At 44.7% G+C, this 19,012-nt stretch overlaps 1 protein-coding gene across 3 annotated transcripts in view; it reads left to right on the top strand.

Annotated features, from left to right (window-relative positions):
• The window catches only part of PCYT1B (phosphate cytidylyltransferase 1B, choline), a 114,141-nt gene extending 98,190 nt beyond the window's left edge, over positions 1–15,951 (top strand). For 2 of the 3 annotated variants that reach the window (XM_017865003.1, XM_017865002.1), the window contains exons 7-8: positions 20–208; positions 12,850–13,516. In XM_017865003.1, coding sequence (XP_017720492.1) covers positions 20–208; positions 12,850–13,062 — 402 coding nt within the window. In that variant the 3' untranslated portion in view covers positions 13,063–13,516. Of the gene's footprint in view, positions 1–19; positions 209–12,849 lie in introns of all 3 variants that reach the window. The other variant, XM_017865004.1, reaches the window with a different exon arrangement.
• Positions 15,952–19,012: the final 3,061 nt, after the last annotated feature.

Below are 19,012 nucleotides of genomic sequence, written 5' to 3'. Positions count from 1 at the left end.
TCCTGTAAACTTTCACCAGGAGAAGAGGTACCGTTTCCAGAACCAGGTGGACAAAATGAAGGAAAAAGTCAAGAATGTGGAGGAAAGATCAAAGGAATTTGTGAACAGAGTGGAAGAAAAGAGCCATGATCTAATTCAAAAGTGGGAAGAGAAGTCAAGGGAATTCATTGGCAACTTCCTAGAACTGTTTGGACCTGATGGAGCATGGGTATGTAATTATTTCACTTTACCCCACAATGATGAGTGTTTTCAGTTTATCCTCCTTTTTATGGAGCCACTCAAGGGTGCCCCTTATCTCAGATCCACTGTGTGCCCTCTACTTTAGGCATCAGCCTGAACGACTTCAAGTCCATGTCACTTCCTTCCTGAGTTTCTGCTTTACTCGTCAATATGGCACCCAGTAGCACACAAAGCCAGGTCTGGTCTCAGTTTCTAGTTCTTATCCAGAGCTTGGAAGCCATTTGGTGATCTTTGAGTGTCTATTACTTCAGGGGTTGATGCTGTCACTCATCTCAGTCTCCCCATTGGAGATGATGAAAGTTTGGGAGTACAAATGAAGTGAGATAATGGCAGCATGGAGCTTGTGTTACAAGACATGGATGATGGGCTCTTGGATCAACTACTGGCAATTACGTTTTGGGGAGGAGAATCCAAAGAAATGTACTATGTCAGTCAGTTTTTGTTGTCAGGAGCCCTCCTCTTTTACTGGTTGGAAGAGAGAGAGAGAAGAAGTAGGAGTTAGCCCTACATCTGTGTCCATCATGCCCTGATTTTCCCCTGGTTTTTCATGACATGCAAGTGTTGGGATAAGGCACAGCAGTCTTTCGTAACTGGGGCCATGATCTGAATCTTAAAACTGAGAGGAAATGTAGAGGGTCTCCTTGCCTAAAATCTGAACGACTCTGAATGATAACTATGGAAAGGGAAAAGAAAATTCTGGAAACCTCCACTGGTACTTTATTGGTATTTCTATTGTGCATGCCCTTCCCAAGTAAATACCAGTATTGTCAGGAGAGTTGATGAGGGGTCTGTAAAGGAGATACCAAAAGTTTACTTTAGAGGCACTAAAGGATTGATGAGGGTTGTATGAAAGAGATACTAAAATGAAATTTTTTCTACAACAAAAGACATAATTCCATTTGATTTCTCTGATTTTCAAGTAGCCTGGGTTTCCTATTATAACATGAGAAGTCTGTACCAAAATCCACTTTGACTTAATTATTTTATTGACAGGTTGTCAGTGCTACCTCTGCTTGTTTGAGCTCATTCATTATAGGATTATCTAAAAGTAAAACACTCAATTAGTAATAGAAAAGAACAATGTTTGGGAAGTTGGGAGAGATGCTTTGCTTAATACCTGGCGGCCTCTAAGTGATTATAGAGGTGGGTGTTATAGGCCAACAGTGTCCTATCGGCTGAGTCTGAGAGGGGTGAAAGGTTTACAAGGATTGCATGAGCCTTCGAAGACTCCTAGAAAGAGCTGGCAAAGGTGGAAGAGCCAAGGGCTGGGCTCCTTTTCATTTTCTGCAGGCCTGTTAAAAATTTCAGCTCAGATAATTTAATTCCTGGTACATTTCTTAATGTTCTTGTCTATGCATGGCACTATGCATAAAGAAGAACATAAAAACAGACAAAGTACAGACCCTGTTCTCTGGTGTCTATGACATATGGTCTGAAATTTCCTATTTAATCTAGTGTGTATTTTAATAGTTCACATTTTCACAACTAATTTCCAGGCTCTGAAGAAGCAGCTAGAAGTTTTTAATGAAACCATGTAGGTGTTCATTCGTTTACAGGGATTCAGAAACCTGTCTCTGCTGATAAGAGCTGGTATAATAACTCAAGGGGGTGGATGTTTTCTCCACTTGGAGTGAATAAAGTCAAGGAAAAAATGTAATTTCCCACTTTGGGAGGCCGAGGTGGACGGATCACCTGAGGCCAGGAGTTTGAGGCCAGCCTGGCCAACATGGTGAAACCCCGTCTCTACTGAAAATATAAAAAAAATTAGCCAGGTGTGGTGGCGCATACTTGTAGTCCCAGCTACTCAGGAGGCTGAGGCAGGAGAGTTGCTTGAGCCCAGGAGGCAGAGGTTGCAGTGAGCCTAGATCATGCCACTGTACTCCAGCCTGGGTGACAGAGCAACACTCTGTCTCAAAAAATATATATATATGTGTGTGTGTGTGTGTGTGTGTGTGTGTATGTGTGTATATATATGTGTGGTACATGTGTGTAAATGTATGTGTATATATGTATATATGTATGTGTGTGTATATATGTGTATATATGTGTATATATGTGTATATTTATGTGTGTATATCTATGTGTGTGTATATCTGTGTGTGAACATATGTGTATATGTATGTGTGTATATATGTGTTTGTATATATGTGTATATGTGTGTATATATATGTATGTGTGTATATATGTGTGTTTTTGTATATATGTGTATATGTGTGTATATGTGTGTGTATGTGTGTGTGTTATATATATATATAATTTCATAAAAACTATAGACCTTAGTCATTTCAGGCTCCCAGTGAAGGTGAAATAGTAGCTGGAATTGTTCTTGGGAGTCTGATGACAGCAAGCCAAGGTGATTTTTAAGAAATGAAACCCAGTGTAGAGACTGGAGGTTTTCTTTTAAAACTTGCTATTAGTGTCAAAACTGTTATTACCATTAATTTACCGTATCAGCCAGACTAAGACATTACTTTTTTTCTGTTGACATTAAAAATACAGGAATAGTTACAAGGATGTTAAACGCCAAGATAAGCAATTTGCTTTTCATGAATATGCTATTATTATAATTCTTTATTTGTGAATTTGGGACTGGAACTCATTTCTTAAAATAGAGGATCTGTATTACCGGCAAATACAGTACTGTTACAAACAACCCAAACTTGGACAGGCACAAAATAGAAGGATTTAAGATACAAATTCTGGTACAATGAGACTGGTATGCAGCATAGAATGTAACTTATAGTGGATATTCCATAAATGTTTCTGGGTTAAATGAATGTATGAATGAATGGATGTATGAGGAAGACCTATTCACGGAACCTTCCAGCATCTGCAAAGGATTTGTATGGTAAGACCTAAATCCCCAACCCCATATACATGTGTGTGTGTGTGTGTGTGTGTGTGTGTGTGTGTGTGTGTGTGTGTAGACAGATAGATTGATGATAAATAGATAGATAGCCTTAGCCTTTCCTTGCTCATGGTGCTAGGTACAGGACTTTATTACAACTTGGTGTTTGGTGGATCAAATTCAGTACGCAGACGTAGTGTGCTTTGCCCTTAACAATGTTTTAAAATTTATTTTAGGGAAGGCATGAGCTCTTGTTTGCCATAGTCACACCTTGCTCCGCTGCTCCTTCCCCCTTCCCTAACCTTACTCACACATTTATGCAGCCCATCTGGCCCCAGGGAATATTTGAGTTTGCTCCTTGTGGTATAGTCTTTTTTAAAGCTGGGTCTCATTCTGTTGCCCAGGCTGGAGTGCAGTGGCATGATCATGGCTCACTGTAACCTCAAATTCCTGGGCTCAAGCAATCCTCCCACCTCAGCCTCCCAGATAGCTGGGACTACAGGTGTGTGCCACCATGCCCAGCTAATTTTTAAATTTTTTGTAGAGATACAGTCTTACTCTGTTGCCCAGACTGGAGTGCAGTGGTGTGATCATGACTCACTGTAACCTTGAACTCCTGGGCTCAAGAGACCCTCTTGCCTTGGCCTACCAAGGCGCTGGGGTTACAGGCATGAGCCACCATGCCTGGCCATAGTCTTTAAGTCTCCCCAAGTGACCTCATATTTGACATTAAGGATGGCAATCTAAAATTGAAACCCTTACATGCTATCTCTGAGTAGGAAGTAGTGATGATGATGATGATCATAGTAAACAAGAAGAAGATGATGACGATGCTATTGTCTGAAAGTTGTATAGCAGGTTGAATTCTTTTTTCAATGTCCTTGCACATTTATTCTACCCATTTTATTTATTCATTTGTTTTATTTATTTATTTTGAGATGGAGTCTCACTCACTCTGTCACCCCGGGTGGAGTGCAATGGCATCATCTCTGTTCACTGCAACCTCTGCCTCCTGGGCTCAAGCGATTCTCCTGCCTCAGCCTCCCGAGTAGCTGGGACTACAGGCATGTGCTACCATGCCCGGCTAATTTTTGTATTTTTAGTAGAAACGGGGTTTCACCATGTTGGCCAGGCTGGTCTCAAACTCCTGACCTCAAGTGATCCACTCACCTTGGCCTCCCCTCACCCATTTTAACCACACAAGAAGGTAGTACTATAGCCATTTTATAGATAAATATATAGATATCGACAAAGGCCTAAAAAGTTATACTATGAAACATTCCCATGGTCTCACAGGAGTTGGTAGGCACTAGGGTGGAGCCTGGGGCTAGCCTCTTTCTCCTGGTCATATCTCTATCCTTCACCATAGGAATGTCCACATGATGCAGTCATTTTGCTTCATTTTCCTTTGGTCAGGGTGTGTCACTGTAGAGAAACTGAGGTCTACCAACATCCCCCTAAGGCCTGTGACAATGCCGGGTGCCAGAATTGTACTTGAGACCAGGCCATCTAGATTTATGATAGGCACTCAGCCCTCTACTGCTGTCTCTAGGCTTTCTCAGCAAGCAGAAAGTGTGGTGTCTATGGCTACATTAGTTAGCTTTTGGTGGCAACAAATTACCTCAAAACTTGGTGGCTTAAAATGACAAACATTTATTATCTCACAGTCTCTGAGGGTCAGGAATCAGGAAGCAGCCCAGATGGATGGTTCTGACTCGGTCTTTCATGAAGTTTCAGTCAAGATGTCAGCTGGCGGCCGGGCACAGTAGTTCACGCCTGTAATCCCAGTACTTTGGGAGGCTGAAGCAGGTGGATCACCTGAGGTCAGGAGTTCAAGACCAGTCTGGCCAACATGGTGAAACCCCATCTTTACTAAAAATACAAAAATTAGCCAGGCATGGTGCTACACGGTTGTAGTCCCAGCTACTTGGGAGGCTGAGGCAGGAGAATCGCTTGAACCAGGGAGGCAGAGGTTGCAATGAATCGAGATCACACCATTGCACTCCAGCCTGGGGGACAAGAGTGAAATTCTGTCTCAAAGAACAAATTTGTGACAAATATATTCATAAACATAAAATGTACCATTTTAACCTTTCTTTTTTCTTTTTCTGAGACTGAGCCTCGCTCTTGTCTACCAGGCTGGAGTGCAATGACATGATCTCGGCTCACTGCAACGTCCACCTCCTAGGTTCAACTGATTCTCCTGTCTCAGCCTCCCAAGTAGCTGGAATTACAGGCATGTGCCACCACCATGCCCGGCTACTATTTATATTTTTAGTAGAGACGGGGTTTTGCCATGTTGGCCAGGCTAGTCTTGAACTCCTGACCTTAGGTGATCCGCCTGCCTCAACCTCCCAAAGAGCTGGGATTACAGGCGTGAGCCACTGTGCCTGGCCCATTTTAACCATTTTAAGTGCACAGTTTAGTGGGATTAAATGGTTGCGTTCACATTGTCCTGCAACCATCACCACCATCCATCTCCAGAACTTCTTCATCATCCCAAACAAAAATTGTAACCATTAAACAAGAACTCCCTATCCCCTTCTGCCCCCAGCCCCTGGCAGCCAGCCTTCTACTTTCTGCCTCTATAAATTTGACCACTCTATGTACGTCATATGAGTGGAATAATACAGTATTTGTCCTTCTGTGGCTGGCATATTTCACTTAACATGATGTCTTCAGGGTTCATCCATGTTGTAGCATGTGTCAGAATTTTCTTTCTTTTGAAGGCTGAATGATATTCCATTTTATGTGTACATCACATCTTTTTTATCCATTATTCCATTGATGGACGTTCGGGTTGTTGTGAACACTGGTGTTCAAATTCTGCTTTCAATTCTTTTGGGTATATACTGAGAAATAGAATTGCTGGACTGCATGGTAATTGTATGTTTAATTTTTTTGAGGAGCCGCCTTACTGTTTTCCATAGTGGCCGCACAGTTTTACATTTCCACTAGCAATGCACAGGATTCTAATTTCTCCACATCCTCACCAACACTTGTTATTTTCTGTTTGTTTGTTTGTTTAAATAATCATCCTAATTTTAGGCATTGCTAATTTTCAAGATTTTTGATTTTGAGAAAAGAGCTACAAAATACAGTTTGTGGATCTGAATTAGATTTCCCACCTGAGACTTTGACAGTTTTAAAATTTGTGTCTTTTTTTTAAAAAAATAAAAAGGTTATTGTTGTTGTTTTTAAGACAGAGTCTTGCTCTGTCGCCCAGGCTGGAATGCAATGGCGCAATCTTGGCTCACTGCAACTTTCGCCTCCTGGGTTGAAGTGATTCTTCTGCCTCAGCCTCCTGAGTAGCTGGACTACAGGCATACGCCACCATGCCTGACTAATTTTTGTGTTTTTAGTAGAGATAGGGTTTCACCATGTTGGCCAGGCTGGTCTCAAACTCCTGACCTGACCTCAAGTGATCCACCCACTTTGGCCTCCTGAAGAGCTGGGATTACAGGCATGAGCCACTGAGCCCAGCCTAAAATTTTTATCCTTAAACAAAGGTACAAGTAAAATGTGAATAAACATGAAAAGTTTCTTACTATGCAACTAGCTAATTACAAGAGAGGTGGTCATGAGCAAGGGGTCACTTTCTGAGTAGATGGCTTAAGGCAAGTTCATTTGCCTCTCTGGGACTTAGTCATAGCATCAGTGAATGGGGAAAGTAAACATAGCTGCCACATAGGGCTGTTGCGAGGATTACATAGGTTCATACTTCATTTTTAAAAATGTTATTTTTTGAGACAGGGTCTTGCTTTGTTGCCCAGGCTAGAGTATAGTGGTACAATCACGGGTCACTGCAACCTTGAACTCCCAGGCTCAAGCGATCTTCCCACCTAAACCCTCTCCCCGCTCAACCTGAGTACCTGGGACTACAGGTGCATACCACTATGCCCAGCTAAGTTTTTCAAAATTGTTTGTAGAGATGGGGGTCTCACTATGTTGCCCAGGCTGATCTCAAACTCCTGGACTCAAGCAGTCCTCCCACCTCAGCCTCCCAAAGTGTTGGGATCATAGGCATGAGCCACCACACCCAGCCTGGCTCACACTTCAACGCCCTTAGAGCAGTGCCTGGCACCCATGCCGGGCACTGTGTAAGGGTTAGTTGTTGTTATTGATTTGGCCAGAACTGAAGCATGGGCCCTTTTCTCTCCTTGAGTTTCATCTTGCTTACCCAAGGCCCAAACCAAACCAGATCGTACTAGGAACTTTTTCATTTCTTTTTGGCAGATATACCAGAATATATCTGAAATACTGAAACCTTTAAAGGCATTTGTCAAGACATTTATTGCCCCACTAGATGTTAAGTTCTTCTGGTTTTTTGTTTGTTTGTTTTTGATTTTTGAGACGGAGTCGCTCTGTCGCCCAGGCTGGAGCGCAATGGCATGATCTCGCCTCACTGCAACCTCCACCTCCTGGGTTCAAATGATTCTCCTGCCTCAGCCTCCCAAGTAGCTAGGATTACAGACACCCGCCACCACACCCAGGTAATTTTTGTATTTTTAGTAGAGACAGGGTTTCACCATGTTGGCCAGGTTGCTCTCGAACTCTCGAACTCATGATCCGCCCGCCTCGGCCTCCTAAAGTGCTGGGATTACAGGCATGAGGCACCACATCTGACTGATGTTAAGTACTTCTTAAAAGGGAAAACTTTGTAGGAGAGAAATAGAAAATTACTTTCATATGGACAGGACTATAAATGGGATTATTTTCTTGGGGGAAAACTTTATAAATGGAAACCTCTTAATACAGTGAGAGACTGAATTCAAATACCTTTACTCTTGGAAAATGCCATGCATGCTCTTCCTTATTTGTTATATTTGTAAAGTGCTTTTCTTCCCAGGAAGCTCATTACAAACTGTCTCCTGTCTGTATTGAATTCAGCTCCTTTGCAGGGGAACCACCCTTCAAAATGCACCAGAAACAGATCAGAGAGCTGGCAAATTGAGGCTGGGAGTTATTTTGCATGGATATTGCATTTTATGAAGTGCGACACTGTTGTTTATCATTGAAGATTCAAGTTCTTTCATCCCCTCAGGCAGAATATTCTCAGCTATGAGCTTGATTCAAACTACAGTAGACAAGTCGTAGATTTCTTAGAAAGTGAACTTCTAATGGAAATGCTGACAATCCATTAACAGCAGGAGGGCTAATGGCTGCCACAAAAAATATACTTAAAGATTACAGTAATAAAAACACATATTTTAAAGTGCCTGCTAGAAGTTCAAGAATGTTTTTAAATGTTGCTGTTAATAATAGGCCACCCAATCCTTATGGCATTTGATTTTGTCTCATAAATGGGTTTAATCTAAGGGAGTGCTGTTGTACTGCACCTTTTTTTTTGTTTGAGGGGGGTTTGATGTCTTTGGGCAGAATTATCAATGCCTTAATGGAAGGTAAATAATTGGTATATTAGCAGACGTGTAGAATTTTAAATCTGGAAAAGACCTGAGCAATCAGCCATCATATGTTATTATATTTGCTAGAGGAAACTTGGGACTCTAAAAAGTAAGGGGCTAGAGCTTAGAAAGGAAAAATGAGTGTTGGGGGCAGGCAGTGCTATTGGTGATGTGCCTGTGGCGTTAATAGTTCCTTACCAATGTCATTAGTGTAACACCTGCCCTTCTGCCTAATCTCCTTGCTTGGGTTACCTGAGTTCTTTCTTCCTACTGTGATGCTTTTTTATGATGATAAAAGTAATATATATTCATTATATAACTATTAGAAAGTAAAGAAGGGGCTGAAAATCACTCGCAGTCTCATCACCCAGAGCAGTCTCTGTTAACATTTCGGGTTATCACTCCCATCTGTTTCCCATCTCCATATATGTACATTCCTTCTACAAACTTGAGATCATGCAGAACATAGTGTTCTAAAATCATTTTGGCTTTGCAGTTGCTCATGAGCATTTTCTCACATGATGAAACATTATTTAAGAACCTGATTCTCCTCATCTGCTTATTATATCATCTTGGAGTTGTACAGGTTTCTCTAACCTAGTTAGAGAATTTGCAGTGTTGTTTGTTATACATTGCATTGAATATTCATTATACACAATAAAGATTTACTTACATATCTGATTATCTCCTCAGAAAATAGAAATTTTTGCATCTATTGCCAAATTACCCCTCAGAAAGGCATTGCTATTTTATCCTCTTACCAGCAGTAACATGAGGGTAACCCTTTTCCTGAGTCCTCACTAGCTGTAACAAATTTTTAAAACTTTAGCAATCTGATATATAAAATGTATCTCATTTCAGCCATTTGCATTTGTTCAACTACTAGTGATGATGAACAGTTTTTCTGGCTCATTTACAAATTTCTCTTGTGACTTGCCTATACAGGCCATATGCTCATTTTTCTACTAAGCTTTTCACCTTCTTCTTTTTGATTTATAAGCTCTGTCTATATACCGAGATCTATCATTTGTAGGTAAACGTTGAAAAAATTCCACGATTTTTTCATTTGCCTTTTATCTTATTTCATGGTGGGTTTTTTTTTTTTTTTTTTTTTTTGAGGTACAGAAATTTAAAATTTTGTGTAGTTAAATGTCAATGTTTTCTTCATGGTTTCCTTCTTTGCTTTTATGCTGACACCCAAAGGTATTTCCAAAACACAGATCTGATCAAACTCCGCCCTTGATTAAAATCTTCCTGGGGTTCTTGAGTAGGAAATCCAGTCTCCTTGTGGTGCTCTAGGTCCAGACCATTGCCACCCCATGGTCTTTTGGGATTCTGACCACACCAAGCAACTTAGACTTAGTACTCCTTACTTAGCGTGCTCTGCTTGGAAAGGCCATCCTCTACCAGCTCCCATGGACCCACTCTCCATCTCCACCCACCTCTTCCTGGTCATTATCAAAGACCCAGCTGAGACATGACTACCTCTTCTACCCTCTTCTTCCTCCCCTTCCTCCTGTGTAGCACCTGGTCCCCAGAAGATCTCTGTAATGGTTTGTAAAATGAATAATCCAAAGGACAAGTCTAAGATGGTAAATAGGAGAATTGGCTTTCAGGGCCAGTTTCGTATCAAAAGATTGAACTGAGTGGCTGGGGGCTAAGGCTCAAATGTGAGCAATTGAAAGACTGCAGGCAGCACAGGCAGGATGCTCAGGAGTTGGTGGGATGCAGCATCTGGGGGGCTGAGCAGCAGGCAGCAGGCACCGTAGGCTGGCGGCACTGGAGGCCCAGTGGGAGCATCAGGGAAGGGCTCCATTCTGAAAGCACCCAGCAACCATCACATGAGGTCCCAAACTGGTAAACTGATCTTAACCACCAAAATCTCCTCCCACCCCACAGTCTTCCCCAAACTGGGAAATGGCATCACTGCTTTCCAATTTCTTGGGCCTGAGACTGGAGTCACTTGATTCCTGTTCCTCCCACACCCCATGTCCCATCTGTCAGTGAGTCCTGTTGGCTCTACCGTGAAAACATAGCCAGACCACATACTGTAGGATTCCATTTTGATGACATTCTAGAAAAGGCACAACTGTAGGGACAAAAAACAGATCTGTTGCCAGTGGCTGGGGGAGGGGAGACTCCAAAGGGTCACAAGGGAATTTGGGAACTGATGGGACCCTTCTATGCCTTGATTGCAGTGGTGGTCACTCAACTGTATGCATTTGTCAAAACTCACAGAACTGGCCGGGCACGGTGGCTCACGCCTGTAATCCCAGCACTTTGGGAGGCTGAAGCGGGTGGATCACGAGGTCAGGAGATCGAGAACATCCTGGCTAATATGGTGAAACCCCGTCTCTACTAAAACTACAAAAAATTAGCTGGGCGGGGTGGTGGACACCTATAGTCCCAGCTACTCGGGAGGCTGAGGCAGGAGAAGGGTGTGAACCTGGGAGGCGGAGCTTACAGTGAGCCGAGATCGCGTCACTGCACTCCAGCCTGGGCGACAGAGTGAGACTCCGTCTCAAAAAACAAACAAACAAAACCTCACAGAACTATACACTAAAAAGGGTTAGTTTATTATACCCCAGTAAAATATGGGGAAAATATACTAGGAATCCTACCATTTTTCACCACACTGCCGTCATCCTGGGCCAGGCCAGGCTCCATCACCATCTTAGAATTTTTTTTTTTTTTCCTCTTGAGACAGAGTCTCACTCTGTTGCCCAGGCTGGAGTGCAGTGGCGCCATCTCGGCTCACTGCAACCTCCGCCTTCTGTGTTCAAGTGATTCTCCTGCCTCAGCCTCTCGAGTAGCTGGGATTACAGGTGCCCGCCACCATGCCCAGCTAATTTTTTTGTATTTCTAGTAGAGACAGGGTTTCACCATGTTGGCCAGGCTAGTCTCAAACTCCTGACCTCAAATCATCTGCCTGACTTGAACTTCAAAAGTGCTGGGATTACAGGCATAAGCCACCATGCCTAGCCTTGGATTCTTATTGCAATGGGCTTATAACTGGGCCCCCTGCTCCTGCCCCCGCCTCACTGCCATCTGTTCCTAACACAGCAGTCGGAATGGTCCTTTGAAAACAAGCAGCAGATTGTTAATCCTTTGCTCAGAACTCTCCAGAGGTTTCTCTTCTCAGACTGTACGTGAAACTGCCGCCTGATATGTCTCTGGCCTGATCTCCCGCAGTGCCTCCCACTCTCCCTTCCCCACCAGCTGGCTCCACACTGCCACGATGGCCTCCTCCTTTCCTGGGACCTGTTGCGTGGGTCCCTTCAGACTGAAAGGCAGAGTTCTCACAATGGCTGCCAAGGCCCTCCGTGGCATAGCCCTCTGTGCCTTCTCTGGCAACCTCTTCCTAACCCCCTCCCTCCGCTCCTCCCCACCCGTCAGTCCTGGGGGCAGCTGCAGTGCCCTGCCTACGCTTCCTGGGTGTGCATTCCATGCTCCTTTCTTGGGGTGCTCTGTCTGGAGTCGCCGCCCTCTGATTTCCATTCACCTGGTCCCTCCCCTCATCTCTTCCAGGTTCTTTGCTCAAGAAGCGTTTTCTCAGTGGGGCCTTCCCTGAGCACCCTGTTTGCAATAGCAGCCGCCCTGCCCCCAGCCCCACTTGCTATCATCTCACCCTCTTTTTCTCACAGACCACAGATCCATCTGACATACCATATTTTGTTTATTGTGTGATTCCTCCTAATATCTGTGAAGGTATGAGGTCAGGGGTTTTGTTTTCTGTCACCTCTCCAGTCCGTAGATCATGGCTGCTTGCCTGCCTATCAGAGACACTCAGTTAAATTTTGTGGATAGAAGAAAAGAAGGGAAGAAGGAAAGAGTGTTAAGAACCAGCAGTAGCTGGGCACGGTGGCTCATGCCTATAATCCCAGCACTTTAGGAAGCCGAGGTGGGTGGATCACCTGAGGTCAGGAGTTCAAGACCAGCCTGACTAACATGGTGAAACCCCGTTTCTACTAAAAATACAAAATTAGCCATGCATGGTGGCAAGTGCCTGTAATCCCAGCTACTTGGGAGGCTGAGGCAGGAGAATTGCTTGAACCTGGGAGGCTGAGGTTGCAGTGAGCCAAGATCAGTCCACTGCACTCCAGCCTGGGTGACAGAGCGAGACTCTGTCTCAATAAAAAAAGAACCAGTGGTGACTGTACTCTTCTGTCACTGCCCCTGAATGTCACTCAGTTCCTTACTATACATAGTCTTGGACAACATGGGATGTGGTACGAGTGTAGGTTTGTGAGCTCAGGAGTTTTGGGGTAGTGGCTCTCCTGCCTGCCTTACCTTTTTGTTTTGCTGCTGTCTCAGATGGTGAAGTTAACAGATGCCTCCTCTCCAATTTCTCTTTAGAAGCAGATGTTCCAAGAGAGGAGCAGCCGGATGCTGCAGGCCTTATCCCCGAAGCAGAGCCCTGTGAGCAGCCCAACCCGGAGCCGGTCCCCTTCCCGCTCCCCATCGCCCACCTTCTCATGGCTTCCACTCAAAACCTCACCCCCTTCCTCACCCAAAGCAGCCTCAGCCTCCATCAGCAGCATGAGTGAGGGGGATGAGGATGAGAAGTAGAGGCTGCTGGCAGGCAAGAGCCGCACCACGCAGGATGGGGAGGAGGGCGAGGGTCACAGGGTTGCCTGGGTGATGTTTGAAGGGTAATAGTCACAGGAGCTGCAGCTCAGCAGAGAGACCCTGAACTCTGCTAAGGGAAGGTCTTGGGACCAGTTCTCTCTCACTCTCCATACAGCTCAAGAGTTGGGCAAGGTGCAGAGATTTCCGGCCGGACAACCTACACAAACCTTAGCGTCATCTAGAATCACTCTAACCTTGCTAAGGAAGGATGCAGAGTTCCCTAGAGAGACTTGCACTGATGGGGTGACTTCTGCTTTTGTCCTTCCACCACCCCCACCAAGTAAACCACCTGTGGAAGCGGCTGTTCCCTCAACCTGCTACTTCTGCGTCCATAAGGGTCCTGCACGTTGCCTCCCACCACCCCAGCTCTGCCAGAATAAAATTGTTTCCAATAGAGGTGGCAAAGTGCTTCTGAAATAGTCGAGTTAAAGACAAATTCCAACCTTCTCAGTCCAGCCACTGAGACCTGATGTTGGAATGCATCAACTCCTTCCAGTTCCATGGACGTGGCTCATAGACAAAGCCTTGCTTTAGGCCGGTTATAAAAGGTCATCTAGTGTGAACCTTAACTTTTTATTCAAAGGACAGTTTTGTCAAGAATTCCACGTAAGGCCTGATGTGCTCCTGGTTGTACTTTCTCATCACTGGTTTGACTTCATTGTTTTGCAGAAATTACCTTAATCTGTGGGAACTGCAACAAAGAAAAACTTTCTAATATATGAAAAGAGGAGCTGCTTTGCTTTGGCTCCAGGTTTAGCAGACAAGAAATGTCTCCTGAAGCTTCTCCTTAAAGGATGCTATTATGGAATGGCTTTTCCCATTTCTGACCAGTTAACGGTTTCATAGACCTCAAGTAACAGTTTGAGGTATCAAACATAGTATACCGATAGGGGGTGCTACCTGCACGTATCTGTTCTATATATGCTCCAATATGCCATCCCCGTGTGTATCCCATGTGCAGTATGAGTATATAGTGGTGGCATTTTATAATAGACCCCACATCTGTGCTCCACCATAATACTCCTCTGAAATCCTTGGTCTCAAGAACCATCTGTTCTCTTGTGACTTGGGCACTTTGTCAAGCTCATTCCAGATTCCTGTGGAAACGTTTTATCCCAACCAGGAAATTAGTATGTTGTTCTTGTGACCTCCTATAACATTTTTGGGTGAAGAAGAACTCGGAAGACTTTTTACAGAGAACTGTGGGCTCAGTTATGATCTCAGCATCTGAGTGGTCTAGGTAGTATCACCATTATCTCTGGCCCTAGGTTTGCCAAGTGAGATGAGGACACTAAGTGTTCCTGCTGAGTTGTCTGAAATTCCTGCTCCTTAGTCACCTGTGTGAAATGAGCAGGGAGAGTTAAGGTCTAGAACCAAACTCTTTGGGTTGTTGTATGGGTATGCCAGTAAAGTCAGAGACAGAGCTGGGGTCTAACTGAATAGAGGCCCAAACCAGTGACTTGTAGGCAGAGCCCAGAATCTCTTGTGATAGAAATACCCCTTTTCAGAGGCCTTGGGAACCAGCCTTCTAAGTGACAAGGGGGCAACCAATGAACGAAGGCGGCATGTGTTTCCCCTTTGTTTTGGGGTTGAACTACCCCCTATTCACCTGGAGATGAGTGCTGTCCACTGGGAAGCAAAACTATGAGGCTGAGCTGGCTTGGAACCTCTTTGTTCTTGGCACTTTCCTTCTCCAGGACTCTGGGAAGCACTCATGTGGGACAGAGAGCTGGCAGGAACATGGCATGTGAAGAAGAAAACGTCCTTTTGCAGTCAAGGGCCACCCAGAATATTGCTCTTCTGAGAGGGACAAGGGCCCCGTTCTTCTATTGTGTCCATTTGGTCTCCATCTTCCATCACGCACTCAGGTCAAACCATGCAAGTCTGCCTACCATTTGAGTTAGTTGGCACTTGTACCAGTGAAGGATGAGGCCAACCAGGCAAGGGAAGGTGGTGGGAACAGGGGAAAAGGAGGAAAGAAGTTCCTGGAGGGAGGAAAGGAGGACAAAGAAAATCTGCTCTCATAAAACCATTTCAGGACCTCACTTTATAAGTGAGCCTCTCTTGGGAAGGCCTTTTGTGCCCCTACTCCATGGCCCAGGGCAGATAGATCCACTTTTACCTGAATCCTACACTCTGGAGCAAATAGTGTATCCGGCTGACTATACATTTGCAGGCCTTACACGCCATACTGACAGGTGCCACTTACGTGACTCATCAGATAATGTCACCATTGCTGCCAATTATGGGAAACAACCATTGCTCATTCCAGGGATGAACCTAAACCACACATAAATGGGTTCTAAATCTCACCCTCCTAACCTGCGGTGAGACCCCCCACCCCACCCTCTTGAGGCTGCAAATCTAGTGAGAAGGAATGGGGAGGATTCTGCAACCCAACTTTTGATACTTTTTGGCCATCTCTCAGTCTCTCCCAGCCCCTACCCCCACACCACCTCCCTACTCCCAGGCGGAGACCGGGTTGCACTATGTTAAGGTCAGCTGGTCAACTGTAATGGCCAAGAGTGAGTTAAGGCTGGAATGAGAAATATGCCCCAAGCTTGGAGGGGTAAGCAGGAATGACACAAAGCAAGGAAAGAGATTCTTTTTGCCCTAGTGAGGAAGCTTCAGACTGAGGAAGGCTAGAGGATAGCAACTTAGGACGGCAGAAGAGGGCAGCTTATGAAGAGGGGAGAAAGTGGGACTGAAGTTGTGGGGGAGCAGGAGGGTAGTGATTTTCTGCTCGCTTTCTTCCTTTTCTTTCTTTCTTTTTCTTTCTCTTTCTTCTTTCTTTCTCTTTCTTCCTTTCTTTCTTCTTTCTTTCTTTTTTTTTTTTTTTTGAGACAGAGTTTTGCTCTTGTTGCTCAGGCTGGAGTGCAATGGCGTAATCTCGGCTCACTACAACCTCCACCTCCCAGGTTCAAGGGGTTCTGCCTCAGCCTCCCAAGTAGCTGGAATTACAGGCACCTGCCACGTTACAGGCGCCTGCCATGACGCCCAGCTAATTTTGTATGTTTAGTAGAGACTGGTTTTCACCATGTTGGCCAGGCTGGTCTCAAACTCCTGACCTCAGGTGATTCGCCTGCCTCGGCCTCCCAAAGTGCTGGGATTACGGGCATGAGCCACCGCGTCCAGCCGATTTTCCACTCCCTTTCAAGTGTTAACTCACCCCCTGACAGGTGAAGATGGAAGAGTTCCTTTTACGCACAACCAAGGTTAGTAAATGCCCACGCAGGATGTGGGGTCCCTGCCTCTCTGGTTGCTTCATTTCAGCACTTCTACATTAGCTGCTTATGGGGACCCTAAAATGAACTGGTTACCCCTCCACCAGGTAAGAAACAAGGGTGGAATTGCTGTGCCGTAAGTCACACTGAATGACTTGCTTCTGGCAAGCATGCTCCTGTGTGTCAGGACCTTACCAAGGCAAAGGAACGCCAGGCTTAAGAGGAGCAGGACACGAGACATTGGCCTGGCTTCTAACCCGGTCTGAGTGGAAGAGACACAGCTTAGGGATTTGAGTTTTGCTCTTAGGCTACTAGATACTGTGATTTCACCCCCTGGGGGAGGGACAGGAAGAGCACGGATTTGTTTTCTCTCCGTGTCTTCAGTACTTATTTTAGCATCTAGTCATACCCCAGGGAGAGATGCGAGACGGTGTCATTGGCTCAGCTGAAGCAGATGAGCCCGTCTCTAGCAGAGATGTGTGTGTTTCTTAGGCATCCGTTCAGCACTAGTCTTGGCCATCAGATTTTTAAAAAAGAAATAGCTCATGAGGCATTTGCAACTTCTCCTCTCTTAGACTTCTTTCTAGTTTTCTTCTGTTGTGTCACTGCGATGAGTCCAGGGACAAAGCCATAAGTAGAGCATACATACTTAAGACTATGCTGTACATATAAGATAAGACCCGTCTGGGTTAAAGCACGACCGTATGCCCAAGCATTTGCTCTGGTGCTGAATAACGCGAACTACTGGAATCAGCCTCCCCCAACTCCGCGCGCCCCCTGCCCTCCCTGCTCCTATCCCATTCTGGCTCTCAAATGGACCACACCATTCTCAACTCGTTTATAAATAAAGGGATGCAGAATTGCACTTTGGTATGTCACTGTCATGTTTCTTAAAAGTGTGCTGCTGTGTGTTCCTATTTATGAACTCTAGCTCAATGGGGAAAAATACAGGCATTGTAGCAGCTGTCCTGGCCCACTGGCTGGCTCTGCCCAGCTGTGGCCCCAGCACTTCAGAAGGATGTGACTCTGTACCGTACAGAGCAGGGCAAAGCCTTGGAGTTGCCAAAGGCCCCACGTTTGACTTGAAAGCTAGTTAGGAATAGCACCACGTGGAGGGAAGCTCACATGGTGAACCCAGTCAGAACCCTGAATTGTAGGCTCCACTACCAACTGACTTTGTGACCTTGGCCTAACCTTTTCACTTCTTTGGCCTCAAGGAAATTATTTCTAAGGTCTCCTTTGCCTGTAAAGGTCTCTGAACGTATGAGGCAGCCTGCATCGCCCCAAGCTTCTCCCAGCTGTGATGCTGTCACTGAACGACCATAAGAAAGTACTGAACTCTCACCGGAGAGGTGGTCTTCCAGTCCCCTGGGGCCTCCACAGCTGATGGCATTGGTGGCTGGTTTCATGCCTTCAGCCTCTGCACTTCTAGCATCAAGATAAAAGGCTCTCGAGTTCCATCCGCTTTTCTTATCTTGTAACTTAACAGAATGCTTCCCAAGTGTACCTAAACTTTGGGAAGTGGCCATTTCAACCACTTTTCCATCTTTGGGGAAAAAAAAGCTTCTTTGATCAGCTAGACGCAGATAGATGGGGGTGGAAGCACTAAATCTGGATCCCAAATGTCAACAGTGAAGGCAGATGTCAATATTCTGAGAACTGTGCTGGTGCCCTCCACTTGCCAAATTAAGGAGATTCCATTAACTCCATCTGGAGAGGTTGAGCTTTTTGAAATGACCACAGTTCTGACATTAGCCTCGGGTCCAGAATAAATAAAGCCAGTCTGGTGGTTAGCAAGGGAATGAATTTAAAAATGGAATACCTATTATTTATACACCATATTATTTGGTTTCGCCACATAGATCAAACGCATTCTTGACAGGTTGTATTTCAAGCAACAGTTACAAGTTTCTTCTTGACTTTCATGATGCCTCAGATGTGTTCTCAAGGGGAAAACAATCAGTTACAAGGTGTAATAAAACCCATATTTAAGAACCTTGATATTTGCCCCAAGAGAATTAGCCTTTGTTAATGAACATAATTTCTGGGGAAAAGGTACACTATCAAAATGTTCCCACACACATCACACACACAGTCCTCTTGGAGTCTTCATTGGTTACTGGAGTTGAATGACGACTTCTCCAGGTATTCAGCAGGAACAATTAGATTAAAAGGACTCCCGCAGAGATGCTTTTGAGACAGAGTGTGACAGTACATAAGCATCAAAGTATACTTGGTGGTCAACTTCTTTAAGAAACCATCAAGTTAAAACCAATCAACAGTAAAATCTGAAGATTTCATTAACAGCCCAAATATCTATAGTTAATAGAACCCTTATGTTAGTTTTCGACACTATTATAATTTGTATTCTAGAAAAGGCACCATATTGGCTAAATTTCAGCTGCAGTTGACCAAAATGTGAGAAACTTGGAGAAATGTACAGAGCAGGGCTGACATATACTGTTCCTAGAAACTATTTTTATTTTTATTTTTATTTTTTGACACGGAGTCTCGCTCTGTCACTCAGGCTGGAGTGCAGTGGCAGGATCTCAGCTCACTGCAACCTCCACCTTCCAGGTTCAAGTGATTCTCCTGCCTCAGCCTCCTGAGTAGCTAGGATTACAGGCACTCGCCACCACGCCTGGCTTATTATTATTATTATTATT

Source organism: Rhinopithecus bieti, unplaced genomic scaffold (genome assembly GCF_001698545.2).
Source record: "Rhinopithecus bieti isolate Rb0 unplaced genomic scaffold, ASM169854v2 scaffold_79622, whole genome shotgun sequence".
Lineage (NCBI taxonomy): Eukaryota > Metazoa > Chordata > Mammalia > Primates > Cercopithecidae > Rhinopithecus > Rhinopithecus bieti.
This window is presented reverse-complemented; position numbering and strand designations above follow the sequence as displayed.